At 32.6% G+C, this 16,490-nt stretch overlaps 7 protein-coding genes across 7 annotated transcripts; 3 read left to right on the forward strand and 4 right to left on the reverse strand. All coding sequences in view use genetic code 12, as the record gives it.

Moving 5' to 3' along the window:
• Positions 1-88: 88 nt before the first annotated feature.
• Positions 89-2,329, forward strand: CD36_12730 (cell polarity/karyogamy protein, putative; the record flags this gene model as incomplete). Its single annotated transcript, XM_002417867.1, has 1 exon — positions 89-2,329. The coding sequence occupies one exon, from the start codon at positions 89-91 to the stop codon at positions 2,327-2,329; it is 2,241 nt and encodes a 746-aa protein (XP_002417912.1).
• A 67-nt stretch (positions 2,330-2,396) lies between these two features.
• On the reverse strand, positions 2,397-2,888 carry CD36_12740 (conserved hypothetical protein; the record flags this gene model as incomplete). The annotated part of the gene is made up of 1 exon (XM_002417868.1): positions 2,397-2,888. One exon carries the CDS (start codon positions 2,886-2,888, stop codon positions 2,397-2,399), a length of 492 nt encoding a protein of 163 aa, XP_002417913.1.
• Positions 2,889-3,167: 279 nt separating this feature from the next.
• Positions 3,168-4,793, forward strand: CD36_12750 (acetylglucosamine phosphomutase, putative; the record flags this gene model as incomplete). The annotated part of the gene is made up of 1 exon (XM_002417869.1): positions 3,168-4,793. One exon carries the CDS (start codon positions 3,168-3,170, stop codon positions 4,791-4,793), a length of 1,626 nt encoding a protein of 541 aa, XP_002417914.1.
• A 96-nt stretch (positions 4,794-4,889) lies between these two features.
• CD36_12760 (nuclease, putative) lies at positions 4,890-5,597 on the reverse strand (the record flags this gene model as incomplete). Its single annotated transcript, XM_002417870.1, has 1 exon — positions 4,890-5,597. One exon carries the CDS (start codon positions 5,595-5,597, stop codon positions 4,890-4,892), a length of 708 nt encoding a protein of 235 aa, XP_002417915.1.
• A 2,606-nt stretch (positions 5,598-8,203) lies between these two features.
• CD36_12770 (myosin V myo2, putative) lies at positions 8,204-12,889 on the forward strand (the record flags this gene model as incomplete). Its single annotated transcript, XM_002417871.1, has 1 exon — positions 8,204-12,889. The coding sequence occupies one exon, from the start codon at positions 8,204-8,206 to the stop codon at positions 12,887-12,889; it is 4,686 nt and encodes a 1,561-aa protein (XP_002417916.1).
• Positions 12,890-13,103: 214 nt separating this feature from the next.
• CD36_12780 (conserved hypothetical protein) lies at positions 13,104-13,460 on the reverse strand (the record flags this gene model as incomplete). Its single annotated transcript, XM_002417872.1, has 1 exon — positions 13,104-13,460. The coding sequence occupies one exon, from the start codon at positions 13,458-13,460 to the stop codon at positions 13,104-13,106; it is 357 nt and encodes a 118-aa protein (XP_002417917.1).
• Positions 13,461-13,661: 201 nt separating this feature from the next.
• Positions 13,662-15,680, reverse strand: CD36_12790 (urea transporter, putative; the record flags this gene model as incomplete). Its single annotated transcript, XM_002417873.1, has 1 exon — positions 13,662-15,680. The coding sequence occupies one exon, from the start codon at positions 15,678-15,680 to the stop codon at positions 13,662-13,664; it is 2,019 nt and encodes a 672-aa protein (XP_002417918.1).
• Positions 15,681-16,490: the final 810 nt, after the last annotated feature.

A 16,490-nucleotide genomic window follows, 5' to 3' on the forward strand; every position in this document is an offset into this window, starting at 1 on the left:
TCTTATTGAATTTCCTTCATAATTACAGATTACAATCACTGATTCATAAACATACCTTCAAAGCAGAGCGAAACTGCATAATGGAAACATGAGTAATTCTAGCTTTCTAAGTAATGGTAACAGGCATCTGATGCTAAGAAACCCTCCTCCAGTCAAATTATCCCATGTTTTATCAACCATACCAAACTTTTCCTTTTTTGACGAATTGATTAATCTTCCTCAACCGCTGTCGACAAATCCTCCCCAATCATCCTTCAATCTACTGCAACGTGATGTTTTCCAAATAGCCAAATTGTTGGAAGATATTGATCTTTATTTGAATGATTTACTTATGATTTTTAATAATGTTGAACAGGCGTCAAAAAATGTGGTTGATGTTTTGGATTGGTATTTTGAAGGGAAATCCATGTTACAAGACCTACTACGAAATATAGAAAATATTGACTCCATTATATCACAATTATTATTAGTGGTTGAGTCATCTAATAATCATGAAAGTATTGGTAATAATCTTTTAGGGGTATTTGAAGAAGTTAGTGATTTAGTATTGGATGTGAAAAAATCCCTGATTATGTTTAAAAAATATCTTGAGATCTCAATCAATTATCGAGAAATTATTGATTCAGTTATAAAATCATTGAGTAATGAAATTGAAGATTGTATAAAATGTATTTTAAAATTAAAAGAATTGAAATTGGCTAGTCCTAAAAATGTATTACCCAATTTTACTTTACAATCTATTATTTCCAAAATGAAAATTAATGATTTATCAAGTGGAACTTTTTCTTTTAAATTAATGAGACTACCTACATTTAGTGATTTGGATGAAAAATTATATAATGATTATCTTGAATTAGAATCCAAAATTGATCCCTTGAGAACTTCTTTAAGTATTGTTCCTTTAAGAATTGATGATTTTAATACAATGTGTGCAGGTCAATTTTTTGTGAAATCTCGAGAAAATGTTTTGGATGCCTATGAAATATTAGTTCTGAAGTGGAACATGTTGTTGAAAGAGAAAAATTCCTATAAAAAGGATAACATTAATGTTAAATGGAATGAAATATTTGAGTATTTGATTGAAGAAATTTTTAAAGAATGTGGCAGGTTGATTAAAGAAGTGGGGTCTGGGTATGGCTCTGGTTCGGGTGATGTCACCATACCACCTGCTATTGGCGGTAGTACAACAATAACCGATGAAGTTGGTAATAAATACAAAATGTGTTCTAACTCGATAACTTTAATTCAAAAGGCATTTAAAGAGAATATCATTACTGATCCGGAATTGGTTACAATTTTTAATCATGATTTGGTGCCCCGATGGGAAGAACTTAACAATTTAATAACTAATAACGGTAATCTGAATAAAAATGAGAAACGAGCCCTGCTATATAGTGGTGGTGGTGTTGGCAATAGTATTGAATCCAATGGATTGAGATCTTTTCAAACAGGTTCCAGAAGCTCTTCTTCAGGGGAAAGGCCAATCAGTAATGGTATTGGAATTGATTTCAACCTTGCTGTTGATTCCACTTCGGTACCTTTGAGTGTTTACAAAAGTGATAGAGTTAGAGACGTGATTGGTAGTGCTGGCACCACTGGTGGTCCCCTGGAGGGTATTCCGAGGAGCAAGAATTTACGTCATTCACTTATCAGTGTTTTTGAAGATAGCAGTATGCGTGAAGATGAAGATGAAGCGACAACTTTAGTTAAAAGTCCGAGTTCTAAAGTTGTTAAAGAAGAAAATCAAATTTGCCAGAATAAGGATATGAATACTCTGTTTGAATCCCAGAAACTGATTGAAAATAATCAAAATGACACACAAAAACGTATTGATTTTGCTACCTATATTGAAAAAGTTATTCATTCACCTGTCAAGATTGAATCAAAATTGCCGAGAATTCCGTTGGAGTATATTAAACAGGGATGTCATATTACTCATAAACGACCTGATTTTGCAAACACAAGAATCCCAAGAGTTAATCTAATGGATTCACCTTACAGTTCCCCACAATCAAATGCTAAACGATTAGAAAAACTAAATTCTTCCAATGTTGGTTCGTTTGTGTCTCCATTACGAAGTAGAAAGAATGAATCCTATACTTTTAATCGTTCACGAGCTAGTTCCAATGCCACAGTAATTGGTAGACCCAATTCATTGCTTCATGAAATGAAAGTACCCAATTTAACTTTTTCTAAAAGGCTAACTTATAATTTAGAAGGTTTACATGAAACCAATGGTTGTGGTGGTGGTGGAATTTCATCTTTTGAATCCCGATTTGATGAAGAAAATTTGCTACATTCTTTGAAAGAAACTAGTATTTGGAAATAAATCAGATTATCTTTTTTTTTTTTTTTTAGCTATTTACAAGATGACAAATAAATACAAAAGTGTGAATCTACTCTTTCTTTTCTGAATTATTCTTTATTGTCTTACTGGTAAACCCATCCAAGAAGAAATCTTTACCAAATATTTTATACATTATAGATTCTTTTTCTACTTTAATTTTTTCTTGTTCATCGAAATCTCGATTAATTCCATTAGGTAATCTTTCTCCTTGTTGGATTTTCTTAGTAGATCTCCCTTCAAGTCTTTGAATAATTTCAAAAGTAGTTATTCCAATTATTGGTATGGATAATAAGATTAAATAAATCCCTTTATATCGTTGTTTGATTTGTTGAGGAGCTTTTTTCCAATTTGGTCGTCCAGTTAATACCAATTCTTCAACAAATGGTGAATCTTGAGGTTTCAGTAAAGATGATGATGCTTGTGATGGGATATCTTTTGGGGTAATGGGTCGTTTCTGTGTCTTCGGGTTGTGCTTATTATCGTGAACTATTTTGATAGTTGATTTTCCTTCTTTATGAAACGATGGTTTATCTGATGTCATTGTTGAATACACCCGGTTTGGTTGTTATAGTAGTAGTAAATTCTTCAGAAGATAGTAGAGTGAAGGATATATCTGAATCAATGTTGTCTTTTTTAAGTACTTTTTTCTTGGTTGTGGAAATTTCCCAATTTCGTCATAAAATTATTTACTTACTAACAATCTCAAGGTTTCAGAAATCATGAAAATAGCCTACGAAAGAAAATTTCAATTGAAATATTTATTTTTTTTTAAAATACCACGTTTCATATTCTTCATTCTTCGTCAAACCCACTAAGAACTATGTCAATTGAACAAACCTTATCAAAATATTTACCATCACATCCAAGACCGGAAGGGGTAACTTTTACTTATGGAACCGCAGGGTTTCGTATGAAAGCAGATAAATTAGATTATGTGACTTATACCGTTGGGATCATTGCTTCATTAAGATCGAAATATTTACAAGGGAAAACTGTTGGTGTTATGATTACTGCTTCTCATAATCCACCGGAAGATAATGGAGTTAAAGTTGTTGATCCATTAGGTAGTATGTTGGAAAGTTCATGGGAAAAATATGCTACCGATTTAGCCAATGCTTCTTCAACAAAAGAAAATCTGTTGTTGGAAGTTATTAATGAATTGGTGACAGATTTGAAAATTGATTTATCTGTTCCTGCTAATGTTGTTATTGCTAGAGATTCAAGAGAATCTAGTCCAGCATTATCTAAAGCTACTATTGATGGATTTCAAAGTGTTCCCAATACCAAATATCAAGATTTCGGGTTATTCACTACACCAGAATTACATTATGTTACAAGAACATTAAATGACCCAAAATTTGGTGAACCTACTGAAGATGGTTATTATTCTAAATTAGCCAAATCATTTAAAGAAATTTATGCCATTTGTGATTCTAATGAAAAAATCGATATAACTATTGATGCCGCTAATGGAGTTGGTGCTCCTAAAATTCAAGAATTATTAGAAAAATATTTATCACAAGAAATTAGTTTTACCGTAGTTAATGGTGATTATAAACAACCAAATTTATTAAATTTTGATTGTGGAGCTGATTATGTCAAGACAAATCAAAAATTACCTAAAAATGTTCAACCAGACAATAATAATAAATTATATGCATCATTTGATGGAGATGCTGATAGATTAATTTGTTATTATCAAAACAATGAAAATAAATTTAAATTATTAGATGGAGATAAATTATCAACGTTATTTGCGTTATTTTTACAACAATTATTTAAACAAATCGATCCAACAAAACTTTCATTAAATATTGGGGTGATTCAGACTGCTTATGCTAATGGATCTTCTACAAAATATGTTGAAGATGTTTTGAAAATCCCCGTTCGTTGTACTCCAACAGGGGTTAAACATTTACATCATGAAGCAGAAAATTTCGATATTGGAGTATATTTTGAAGCTAATGGTCATGGTACAGTTATTTTTAATCCTGAAGCGGAAAAGAAAATTTTTAATTATAAACCAAGTAATGGTAATGATAATAACGAAGAAGTTAAAGCTATTAAAATTTTACAAAATTTTAGTCAATTAATTAATCAAACTGTTGGTGATGCAATTTCAGATTTATTAGCAGTTTTAATTGTTATTCATTATTTAAAATTATCACCAAGTAATTGGGATAATGAATATACTGATTTACCTAATAAATTAGTTAAAGTGATTGTTCCTGATAGATCTATATTTAAAACTACAAATGCTGAAAGAACTTTGGTTGAACCAAAAGGTATGCAAGATGAAATTGATAAATTAGTAGCCAAATACCCCAATGGAAGATCTTTTGTAAGAGCTTCTGGTACTGAAGATGCTGTTAGGGTTTATGCTGAAGCTGATACGAAAAGTAACGTTGAAGAATTGTCTAAAGCAGTATCTGAATTAGTTAAATAGAAAGACGTCTTCCTCTCTGAAAAAAAAAAATCAAAAAAAACAGACACTCAAATAAAACAAAAAAGTCTATCCTTTCCTCTTTACGTAGATACTCATTTATTCACCTCGATAATGTATTCGTTTGAATTCTCCAGGAGTTGTCAAATTTTTACCTAATGACCAAACTCCTTTTCTTAACAATTTTGCACGTGACTCTAGTTTGCGATACCAATCTTCATTATCACCAAATTCGGCTTCTGCTTTACCTTCATAGACAATAGCATATCCGACTTTTAACATTTCTGCTGATATGTCTTTTTTCCCAGTCCATTTCCAAATTTGTGCTCGAGCCACCACCCGTTTATATTGATCTATAGAATAAGGAGTTATAGTGACATATTTCCCATCAACATATTCTCGTAACCAATGCAATGCTTCTTTGGAAAATGGTTGAGCTGGTTTACCAAAATGAGCTCCTTCAGGAGCATCTACTCCACATAATCGAATCATTAAAGTTTCATCTTTCAAATCTTTTCTAGTGGTAGGGATTTTACGTAGCCATCCCCAACCGAAAATCCATCCACCTGGAGTATGATAAAATCGAAAATTATCACCATCACCAACTCTAGTTACATATCCATATAATTTAGTATTATTTTCAATTATGGTGGGGGTTAGATCTAAATAAGTTTTAATTCTTCTAATATATCGTTTATAAAATTTATATCCAAAAAATAATGATGTTGTAACACCAGCAGATAATAGTATTACCTTAGGATGGAAAATAGATATACTTTCAGTCGGGTCTGGTGGAATAGGTGGCATTGAAAATTTTAAAGAAAGAAAGATTTTGCTTAATGTGGAGATTTATTTGTTCACATATCTTCTCTTATTTTTTTTTTTTTTGATGGTGGTGGTTGCTCTTTGATCTTGAAATTTGTTTACTTTTTGGTAAAAGGTACACGAGTTGCGCCGAGGTGGTGGTGGTCGCAGTTATAGAGTTTTAACATAAAAGACTAAACCACATTTATCGTTGAATAATGCAACAAATGAAATCAAATATTTTTCTTGGTTGCAAATGTTGATAAATAAATTGTTAAATATTGTTATAGTAACCTGAAAAAATATTGTGGTTTCTTTAGGTTGTAAGTTACAATTTGGTATCTTTTTATTTTTGTCTAGAATTGGTACCCAACTTGCTGCAAAAAAAAAAAAAAAGAAGAACTACCACCACGATTACTAATTATAACAAAGATATTCTGGAAACAATCTTAAGGCTTTGAGCTACGTAATATCTTGTACCAGATTTTTTCAATTTAGATATTTTTGTTAAGAAATAGGTTACTGTGATTTTATCAGGTAAGTTAAAGTCACGCGATAGTTAATTCCAATTGTGTCAGCACCATTCGTCTATGTCATCAATCTTACTGAACCAAGCACTGATTACATCAAAATCTAAATACCTACATTTCCATTGGCAAACTTACAGATTAGCCAATTCTTTTGGAGTCAAGCAAAACGTCGAACCCCAGTTTTTCTTTGTTTAGGTTCGTAAATCTTCGCCGTACAAAAAACCTCAATGACCAATTGCGTAGTATTGCTCCTTCTTATTTCCTGATGTCCAAATTGAAACGCAACCACAAATAACACTGTCAATCTAACAAAGAATCACATCCTATTTTAAATTATGTTGAAAGAAATAAAAATAAAACGTCGGAAGCAGTTTCATGCAGGGTCTACCAAACGCTACCAACTACAAATATATAATGAAAAGTCGAAGGGGTTTTATGTATTCACAACAATGTATGAACCTACAAGGTTAAATCTTTGAAATCATTTCTAAACATAATTACAGAAAAGGTAAATTACAACGTAGAGGAATTATTGTTTTTTAGGTTTGATGGTTTTTGATTTGGAGATTGTAATACAATTGTTTTATGTTAAAACGCGTATTGTAGAAAATTGATTTCTCTTTTTTTTTTTTAGGAAGATTTGAATTGGACACACAGACACACAGACAGACAACAAATATATAATTCTTGATTAACATACACGACAAACAATGCACAATACAATAACTTCAAGTTTTAAGTGTTTTTGTGTGATGGGTTGTACTATAATGCAAGTATGTGCTGTCATTTAATTATCCTTCTTCCCACAATTCATTAACTAAAGAGAGAAGGTAGAAGGCAGAGTCCAAGATCAGAAACAAAAACAGACATTTTTGATTCAAAATTCTTTTTGCTTTTTTAAAATTCTTCCTTTTTTTTTTGGAGACGACGACTAATATTTATTAAACGTTCTAGACACTAATAATAGATCTTCAAATATTATTTATGTAATTCGTTGTTCTGTAGATATTATATGTATTGTAGTATTATGCTATATTCTGTCCTTCAACTGGGACTTTCACATGCCAAATAAACACCTAAAGAGATATTGTTGAAAAAACAGGTAATAATAAAGGACTGTACTGCTATTGTTTGAATATGACCTCAAATACTGTCATTTGAACAATACTGAAGAGGAAACTTACTAATTGTTACAGTAATGAAAAAAGTAGGAGAATTTTATACTATTCTCTGATCCGTGTGTTCACTATGCAAGACTATATACAGGATGTTATGACATAGATCAATCAATCACGTAGTAAAATTGTAAAGAAATTTTATAACAACAACACAACAACAACACAACAACAAATTACAACAGAAATCTTTTTCTCTCTCTCTCGTTCCTCTTATTAAGTTTTAATATTTGACTTAACACGCCAAAGGGGAAAAATTTTTTTTTTTTTTTTCTTTCTCTTTTGTATCAACAATTCTTTTTTTTTTTATACTTTACAACCAAACCACAATTCACAAACAACATCAAAACATTAATACACCGTGAATTTGAAACCATTTACCCAATTACAACCATCACCACAACCACATCTATCATTATACTGTACTTCAAGAAAAGAAACAAAGAAACAGAACGAGTTTTAGTGTAGTCTTTTTTTTTTTTTTGATTTCGGATCAAAGCACACAAAAGAACGGAATAATAAATACGCCCAAAATCCAAACAACAAAGCCAAACCCAAACTAAAAAAAAAATCTAAGAGAAAAAAAAAAGTAGACGAGTTCTGTTTTTGTCGATTCATTCCTATTTTTTTTTTTTTTAAGAAGTTGATTGGGCATTATAATAGTATAATTTGATTGTTTTAATTGAGTTAACACTTATTTTTTTTCATTTTCATTTAACTATTTGTTGTTGTTTTTTCTTTATTTTTTTTCATTTTCAATTTCAGCCTTCGTTTCAATCCTTTCTTTTCCTTTTTATTTGATCTCTTGGAAAAGTATAACCAAACGATTCCTATTTTTAAAGAAAAAAAAAAGAGACATTATAGAGTGAAGATTATACATTAGAATACCCTCCCTCAATAGAATATGGTATCATTATACGATGTGGGAACCCGTTGTTGGTATCCTGATGAAAAACTAGGCTGGATCAGTGCTACTGTAAAGTCAAACAAGAAAAATGGGGACAAGCACATTATAGAATTTGTACCTGAAAACGATGATTCTCAGATACTTACTATTGAAACTGACAATTTATCAGAAGACAATGACAAATTACCTCCATTAAGAAATCCTCCAATATTAGAAGCTGCAGAAGATTTGACTAGTTTGTCATATTTAAATGAACCTGCGGTTTTACAGGCGATTAAATTACGTTATTCACAATTGAACATTTACACTTATTCTGGTATTGTTTTAATTGCCACCAACCCTTTCCAAAGAGTTGAGCAATTGTATTCACAAGACATTATACAAGCCTATGCCGGTAAAAGAAGAGGAGAATTGGATCCTCATCTTTTTGCCATCGCCGAAGACGCTTACAGGTGCATGAAAGAAGATGGTGAAAACCAAACTATAGTTGTCAGTGGTGAATCTGGGGCCGGTAAAACTGTTTCTGCTAAATATATTATGAGATATTTTGCTACCGTGGAAGAAGATTCCGAATTGCAAACCAACATTGGCACTGAACACAAATCTGACATGTCTGATGTTGAAAAACAAATTTTAGCCACCAATCCTATTATGGAAGCTTTTGGTAATGCCAAAACCACAAGAAATGACAACTCATCACGTTTTGGTAAGTATTTGGAAATCTTGTTTGATAAAGACACATCTATTATTGGTGCTAGAATAAGAACATACCTTTTAGAAAGATCTAGATTAGTATTCCAACCAAGTACAGAAAGAAACTACCATATCTTTTACCAAATGTTGGCAGGTATGAGCAGTACTGAAAAGGAAGCCTTAGGGTTGAAAACTGCTGATGATTACAAGTACACCAACCAAGGAGGAATGCCTCAAATAGAAGGTATTGACGATGCTGACGAGTTCCGTATCACCAATGAGGCATTATCTTTAATTGGTATTGATAACTCCAAGCAATCAGAAATTTACAAGATTTTGGCAGCACTTTTACACATTGGTAACATTGATATTGCTGCCACCAAAAACGACGCACACTTATCCAGTGATGAACCTAATTTAGTTAAAGCATGTGAATTATTGGGCATTGACGCAGTATCATTTGCCAAATGGTGTGTTAAAAAGCAAATAACAACCAGAAACGAAAAAATCACCAGTAATTTAAACCACAAACAAGCTTTAGTTGCCAGAGACTCGTTTGCTAAATACATTTATTCAGCTTTATTTGATTGGTTGGTTGACTATGTCAATTCTGATTTATGTCCAGAAGAAGTTGCTGCCAGAGTGAAATCATTTATTGGTGTGTTGGATATTTATGGTTTCGAACATTTCGAAAAGAATTCTTTTGAACAGTTTTGTATCAATTATGCCAATGAAAAATTACAACAAGAATTTAACCAGCATGTTTTCAAATTGGAACAAGAGGAATATATTAAAGAACAAATTGAATGGTCTTTTATTGACTTTGCCGATAATCAACCTTGCATTGATGTTATTGAAAATAGATTGGGTATATTGTCCCTTTTGGATGAAGAGTCCAGACTTCCGGCAGGGAATGATGAATCATGGATTGAAAAAATGTATCAAAACTTGGATAAAGAACCAACAAATAAAGTGTTTAAAAAGCCAAGATTCGGTCAGACCAAGTTTATTGTTTCTCATTATGCCTTGGACGTTACTTATGATATTGAAGGTTTTATTGAAAAGAATAGAGATACTGTTGGTGAAGGACATCTTGAAGTTATGAAGAACTCTACTAATCCTTTGTTACAATCCATTTTGGAAATTATTGATAAAAATGCCGCTGCCTTGGAAGCCTCTAAACCAGAAACGAAAACTCCAAGAGCAAAGATTGCTAATAAGAAACCAACTTTGGGTTCCATGTTCAAGAATTCTTTGATTGAATTAATGAAAACTATCAACTCCACAAACGTTCATTATATCAGATGTATAAAACCAAATGAACGAAAGAAAGCTTGGGAATTTGACACATTAATGGTGTTGTCTCAATTGAGAGCTTGTGGTGTGTTGGAAACAATCAGAATTTCATGTGCTGGGTTCCCTTCAAGATGGACTTATGTGGAATTTGCTGACAGATATCATATTTTGGTTCCTTCACAAGATTGGATTAGAGTCATGAGTGGTAACACTACCCAAGAATCTGTGACTGGCTTGTGTAACCAAATATTGACAGCTAATATTGAGAATAAGGAGAAATATCAATTGGGTAATACCAAGATATTTTTCAAAGCTGGTATGTTGGCTCATTTTGAAAAATTGAGATCCGATAAATTGTTCAAATCCGCTGTGATGATCCAAAAGAACATGAGAAAGAGATTCTACAGAAAGAAATATCTCGAAACCAGAGCTTCTCATATTCAATTACAAGGTTTAATTCGTGGTTATATGTCCAGAAAACGCGTCAGAGAAGAACAAGAAAGAGTCGCTGCTACTTTAATCCAAACTTCAATCAGAGGTTACTTGGCCAGAAAGCAATTTGCTCAAACACTTTTATCTGTTATTACGATTCAAAAATCCGTCAGAGGATTACATGCAAGAAGAAATTACCAAAAATTACGCGAATCAAGCTCAGCTGTTGTTATTCAAAAATCTTGGAAGGCTTATCAAGCCAGATCCAGTTATCAAATTCAACGGAAATCTGCTGTTATTATTCAATCAGCATTTAGAAGACAATATGCTATTCGTGAATTGCAACAATTGAAAGTTGAAGCTAAATCATTGAATAAATTGAAGGAAGTATCTTATCAATTAGAAAACAAGGTGATTGATTTAACTCAATCATTAACTTCCAAGATCCAAGATAATAAGAAATTAATGGAAGAAATTGCCAATTTGAAAGTTTTATTAGAACAACAAGGCCAAGCACATGAAACTTTGAAAACTCGTGAACTTGAATTTAGTGAGAAGTTTGACTCCCAGAATGCCGAACATCAACAAGAAGTTGAAAACTTGAATCGTGAATTGGAGACTATCAAGAACGAGTATGCGTCAGCAGGTGCCAAGATTGAACAATTGTATAAAGAACAAGCTGAATTGAAACAAGAAGTACAAAGAAACATTGAAGAATTGAACAAGGCTAAAGACGACCTTGTTAAGCGTGACACCATTGAAGTTGACTTGAAATCACACATTGAACAATTAAAGACTGAATTAGCAAAATTGCAACAACAACAATCAGAAGCCAGAAACGGGTCAGCTGTTCTTGTGAATAGTAAGACTAGAAATGTCAATAAGCGTCACAGTAGTGCCGTAGCATGGAACTCACCAAACTCCCTTGATAATAGCAACAGACCAGTGTCAGTCATTGCCGTTTCCAATGACGATGATGCTAACATTGATGATATCAACGACGAATTATTTAAATTATTGAGAGACTCACGTCAATTACATCGTGAAATTGTTGATGGATTATTGAAAGGTTTGAAAATCCCACCATCTGGTATTGCCGCTGATTTGACAAGAAAGGAAGTTCTCTTCCCATCAAGAATTATCATCATCATTTTGTCAGACATGTGGAGATTGGGGTTGACCAAAGAAAGTGAAGATTTCCTTGGAGAAGTCTTGTCATCAATTCAAATGATTGTTTCTGCTTTGAAGGATGATGATGTTATACCTCATGGTGCATTTTGGTTATCAAACACCCATGAATTGTATTCCTTTGTGTCATATGCTCAACATACTATCATTGCTAATGACAACTTGGCTCATGAAATGAGTGAAGAAGAGTTTGATGAATATCTTAAGTTGGTGGCAGTTGTGAAGGAAGATTTCGAATCACTTTCCTACAATATTTACAATATGTGGATGAAGAAGATGGAAAAAGATTTGGAGAAGAAAGCTGTGTCGGCCGTTGTATTGTCACAAGCATTGCCCGGGTTCATGGCTCCTGAGAGCTCTCCATTCTTGGCCAAAGTGTTTTCCGGTGGAGTTCAATACAAAATGGATGATATTTTAAGTTTCTTCAACACAGTCTACTGGGCTATGAAATCATATTTTATTGAAATGGAGGTTATAAATGAAGTTATCATTGAATTATTGAGATTTGTTGATGCCTTGTGTTTCAATGATTTGATCATGAGAAGAAATTTCTTGTCTTGGAAAAGAGGTTTGCAATTAAACTATAATGTTACAAGATTGGAAGAATGGTGTAAAAGTCATGATATTGAAGAAGGATCAAACTATTTGAGTCATTTGTTACAAGCAGCTAAATTGTTACAATTGAGAAAGAATACCCCTGATGATATTAGCATAATATATGAAATTTGTTTTGCTTTGAAACCAATCCAAATTCAAAAATTGATTTCTCAATATTATGTTGCTGATTATGAAACTCCAATTGCTCCTAATGTGTTACAAGCTGTTGCTGATAAAGTCAAAGAAAGTGATTCCAGTAATTCGGACGATTTGTTTGAATTGGTTTCAACCGATGGACATTTCAATGATCCTTTCAGAAATATTGCATTAAGACCATTCTCAAGAGTTGAAGCTTATGTTCCAGCTTGGTTGAATTTACCAGTCATTAGAAGAATAGTTGAATTGGTTGCTAAAAACGCTTCTGTACAAGAATCACAATCTGCAATAGGAGTCGAAGAAGAAGCTAACGGATTGTGATATAATAGATATTAATGTGTATTTTTGTTATTCGTCGTTGACTGACTAACCAAAACTTTTTATTATTATTAGTTTTTTTTTTTTATTATTATTATTATTACTAATACTTTTTATATTGTTTATTTTCATTTATATAGGGTTTCTTTTGTTTTATTATTATATAAATTCTAACTAGTGTATAATGAATATTTCTTATTGGTTTAATTTTGCACTTTTATTTATTTATTTCTTCTGGAGTTTTCGTTTTCATTTGTACGGCATGAACACCATGGTTTTTTAACTCATCAGATATTAATGAATACACTAATCTATGTCTAGCAGGTAATGATTTCCCTTTAAATACATCACTAACAATTTCTAATCTAAAATGTGATTCTGTGGTATTTTTAGCTCCTCTAATGCCAGCATGATGTGCATGTTTATATGAATCATTATCAATTTTGAAATATGACGGTTTGAATTCGTTTGTGATTTTGGATATTATCGATGATTCAATTGGTCCTGGAGTTTCCGAATGTAATATTTGAGGAGTTGTAGCTGTGGACATTCTGCGTATAAACAGCCTTAGCATAATCAAGCGACGAAGAGAGTGAGAAGGATGTGGTGTATAGTTCTAGGATACAATATTTTGTAGAAAATGTTCTGGAGGTGAAAGTAATTTTTCTCTTTTGTTTCTGTCTGGGTGGATTTTTTTTTTTTTTTTTGGCTGATTCATGGCACTACCAATTTCTATAATAATAATTGTATAATATAGAAGTACATTATATAAACTCTACTTTCTTTTGATATAGTCATTATAGACACCTCTAAACACTTTAGCAGCTGAATGTCTTCCGGTATAAAATGGTACCAATCCAATCACAATCAATGTGGTATATAACCAAATTAAAGCAACAGTGACATACCCTTTAAAGTACGCTCCTGTGAATACCCAATCTCGATACACAGACATTGGCCAAATGACCCAAGTAACTAACAATATAAAAACCACAGAACCAGTAGATATTTTGATCCAAAAATCGATTTCTCGATCGGTTAATTGAGAAGGCAGCTTTTGTTGTTGTTGTTGTTGTTCCAAACTAGATGCTTCATCAGATTCAAAATTCACATCTACCCCATCTTGCTTTTCCTTAGGAGTAATTGGTGTGTCACCAACAATATCTACTTCAGATGAACTATCACCATCAACTATCAAATTCACTTGTTTCAATTTATTCCAGTCAAATTTTTCTGGTTTAATAAATGAAATAATAATGCTCAATATTCCAGGCAACAACAACGCTGTTAATGACCCGTATAATGCTGGTAATTGACCACCAGTTGATTCTATGGTGACTGATCCATAAAAGTGATAAGCTGTTGAAATCCACACCGCTAACCCTGCAGCAAACCCAACAATTGGAGAAATAAATGCTGCCCAAAATGTTTGTCTGTCCCATGTAACAGTGAAAATCAATGGAATAACACCTGGACAAATAGCCATGGGTATAAAATATCCAAACCAAGTCATATTGACACCAACATAATGTAGCATAATACTGAATCCAGCAATACCCAACCCAAACACGACACAAGTTATATGGGAAACATTGATCATAGACTTGTTTTGTGCATTAGGGTGAATATATTTTTTGTAAATGTCAAATGAGACAATCGAAGATACCGAAACCATTTGAGCAGAAACAGTTGATGTGACTGCTAAATACAAAATCAATAATAATGCACCAACCCCTCCATTCCCTAAAATTGCTTTTAACACATAAGGTAAAACAAATCCAGAATCAATTTCATATTGTGTCATCTTTCGAGGATATGTGGGGAATGATGGATCAGATTCCAAAAAATGCAGTGACCCTCCAATAATGGCACTAATTGGCCACACATTGGAAAATATTAAAAATGCCGTTAAAAGATAAGCTGGAACTGTAGCTCTAGGACTGGCTGAAAATGTTTTCTGCCAAAATGAAGAGTCCATGACTGTTAATCCAAAATTACCAGCAGTTAATACCAATCCAAATATTACTGACCCTTTTGATTTCCCTGTAAGAATTGATCCATCATAATTTCCCTCAATAAATTTAGTTTTACTGACTTCAAGAATTTTGTCATATAAACCATCTATCCCACCAACTTGTTCTGATGTCAAAACAGCAGTATTTATATAACACAAAACAATGAGCAATACTGTGGTGTGGACAAAATCTGTAAGGAAAGTTGCTTTCAACCCACCAACCACAGTATACAATAAAACACCAAATGGAATCAACATTGTAGAGGCAACAATATGAAGATTACCAGCAATAATAGAAATACCAGATGCACATGCCAAAATCATTGCCAGACAAGAACAAATATTACAAATCAAAGATAACACCAAGTAAAGTAAATGTGCTGCCTTACCATATCGCAATTGCACAGCTTCTAATGAAGTATGTGCTGTTGGAATCCTTTTCTTAGCATGAATACCAATAACACTCATCACCGCAATCTGAATTGCAAGACCAGCTCCGTAATAATACCCAGCCTGTACCCCATAATTATAAGTCATCAGTGATACAAATAAAAATTCTGTACTCCAACTCCAACTCGAATAAACTGCTGATGCTGAAAGGAAAGTACCCACTGAACGATTTGCAACAGAAAATGTTTCAGTACTATTTGCGTTCTCATGAAGGTATTTTTGTAACAAAAATGTAGTTAAGATCATACCTCCAGCAAACACTGCTCCAACACCAATTAAAACACCATACCCAGCTGCTTGGTTTAACAAATGAACTGAACTTTCCGACATCGTGATTTATATATATATATAAAAACAGTCAATGTGTAAAAAGTCCTCTAATTAAACTTGGTAGTCTGTTAAATTTTCAGAACAATCAAATCACACTGGCTTTCTTGTCTATTTATAGATGTCATAATCTGGAAAGATCGATCTTTAATCAAATTAATCATTGTTTTCCACAAAAGTTACATATTACACACAGTTATTCGGCTGACATTTATTCCTAGCCGAAACAGGTTTGCTCACATAAAAAGGATTGCGAGTACTAAAATTAAAAAATTTAAATGAATGTGCATATTATATTATGTGAACTGTGGCGTATCTTTTGCAATTATGTGGTTTGAATCTCAGTGCACTTTTGCCAAGATGGGTTTTTGGAACAACTGAAAAAACGTCGATCAAATAAGAGGTTTGTTCTTATATCTGATTCAACAATTTAGATCTAACCTATCAGGATGCATGGATTAACAAGATCTAGTAGAATATTCCCCGGTTCTAGACTTTATGGTGAGATTTAGTTTCTTTAATCTAACAAACTGTGATCTCCAAGACATTTTTCAATCAATTGCCAATACAGTAAGTCAACAGTTCAGTCATATTTTATATATCCATAGAAGATGTAAGAATAACGCTAAAAGATATTGAGGGAGACAGAAGAACCATGGTTTGCGCTAATATCAAGGATTTTTCACACCACAAATGGTTGATTGTATATGGTAGTGTCAATGCTCAAATTATACTTGATTTTCCAAGGCAACTTAGACTGTAATGATGTAGTCTTGTTGTATTTCATTTCAATTAAACTTTCCCAATCTTGTT

This window comes from Candida dubliniensis, chromosome 1, assembly GCF_000026945.1.
Source record: "Candida dubliniensis CD36 chromosome 1, complete sequence".
Taxonomy (NCBI): domain Eukaryota; kingdom Fungi; phylum Ascomycota; class Pichiomycetes; order Serinales; family Debaryomycetaceae; genus Candida; species Candida dubliniensis.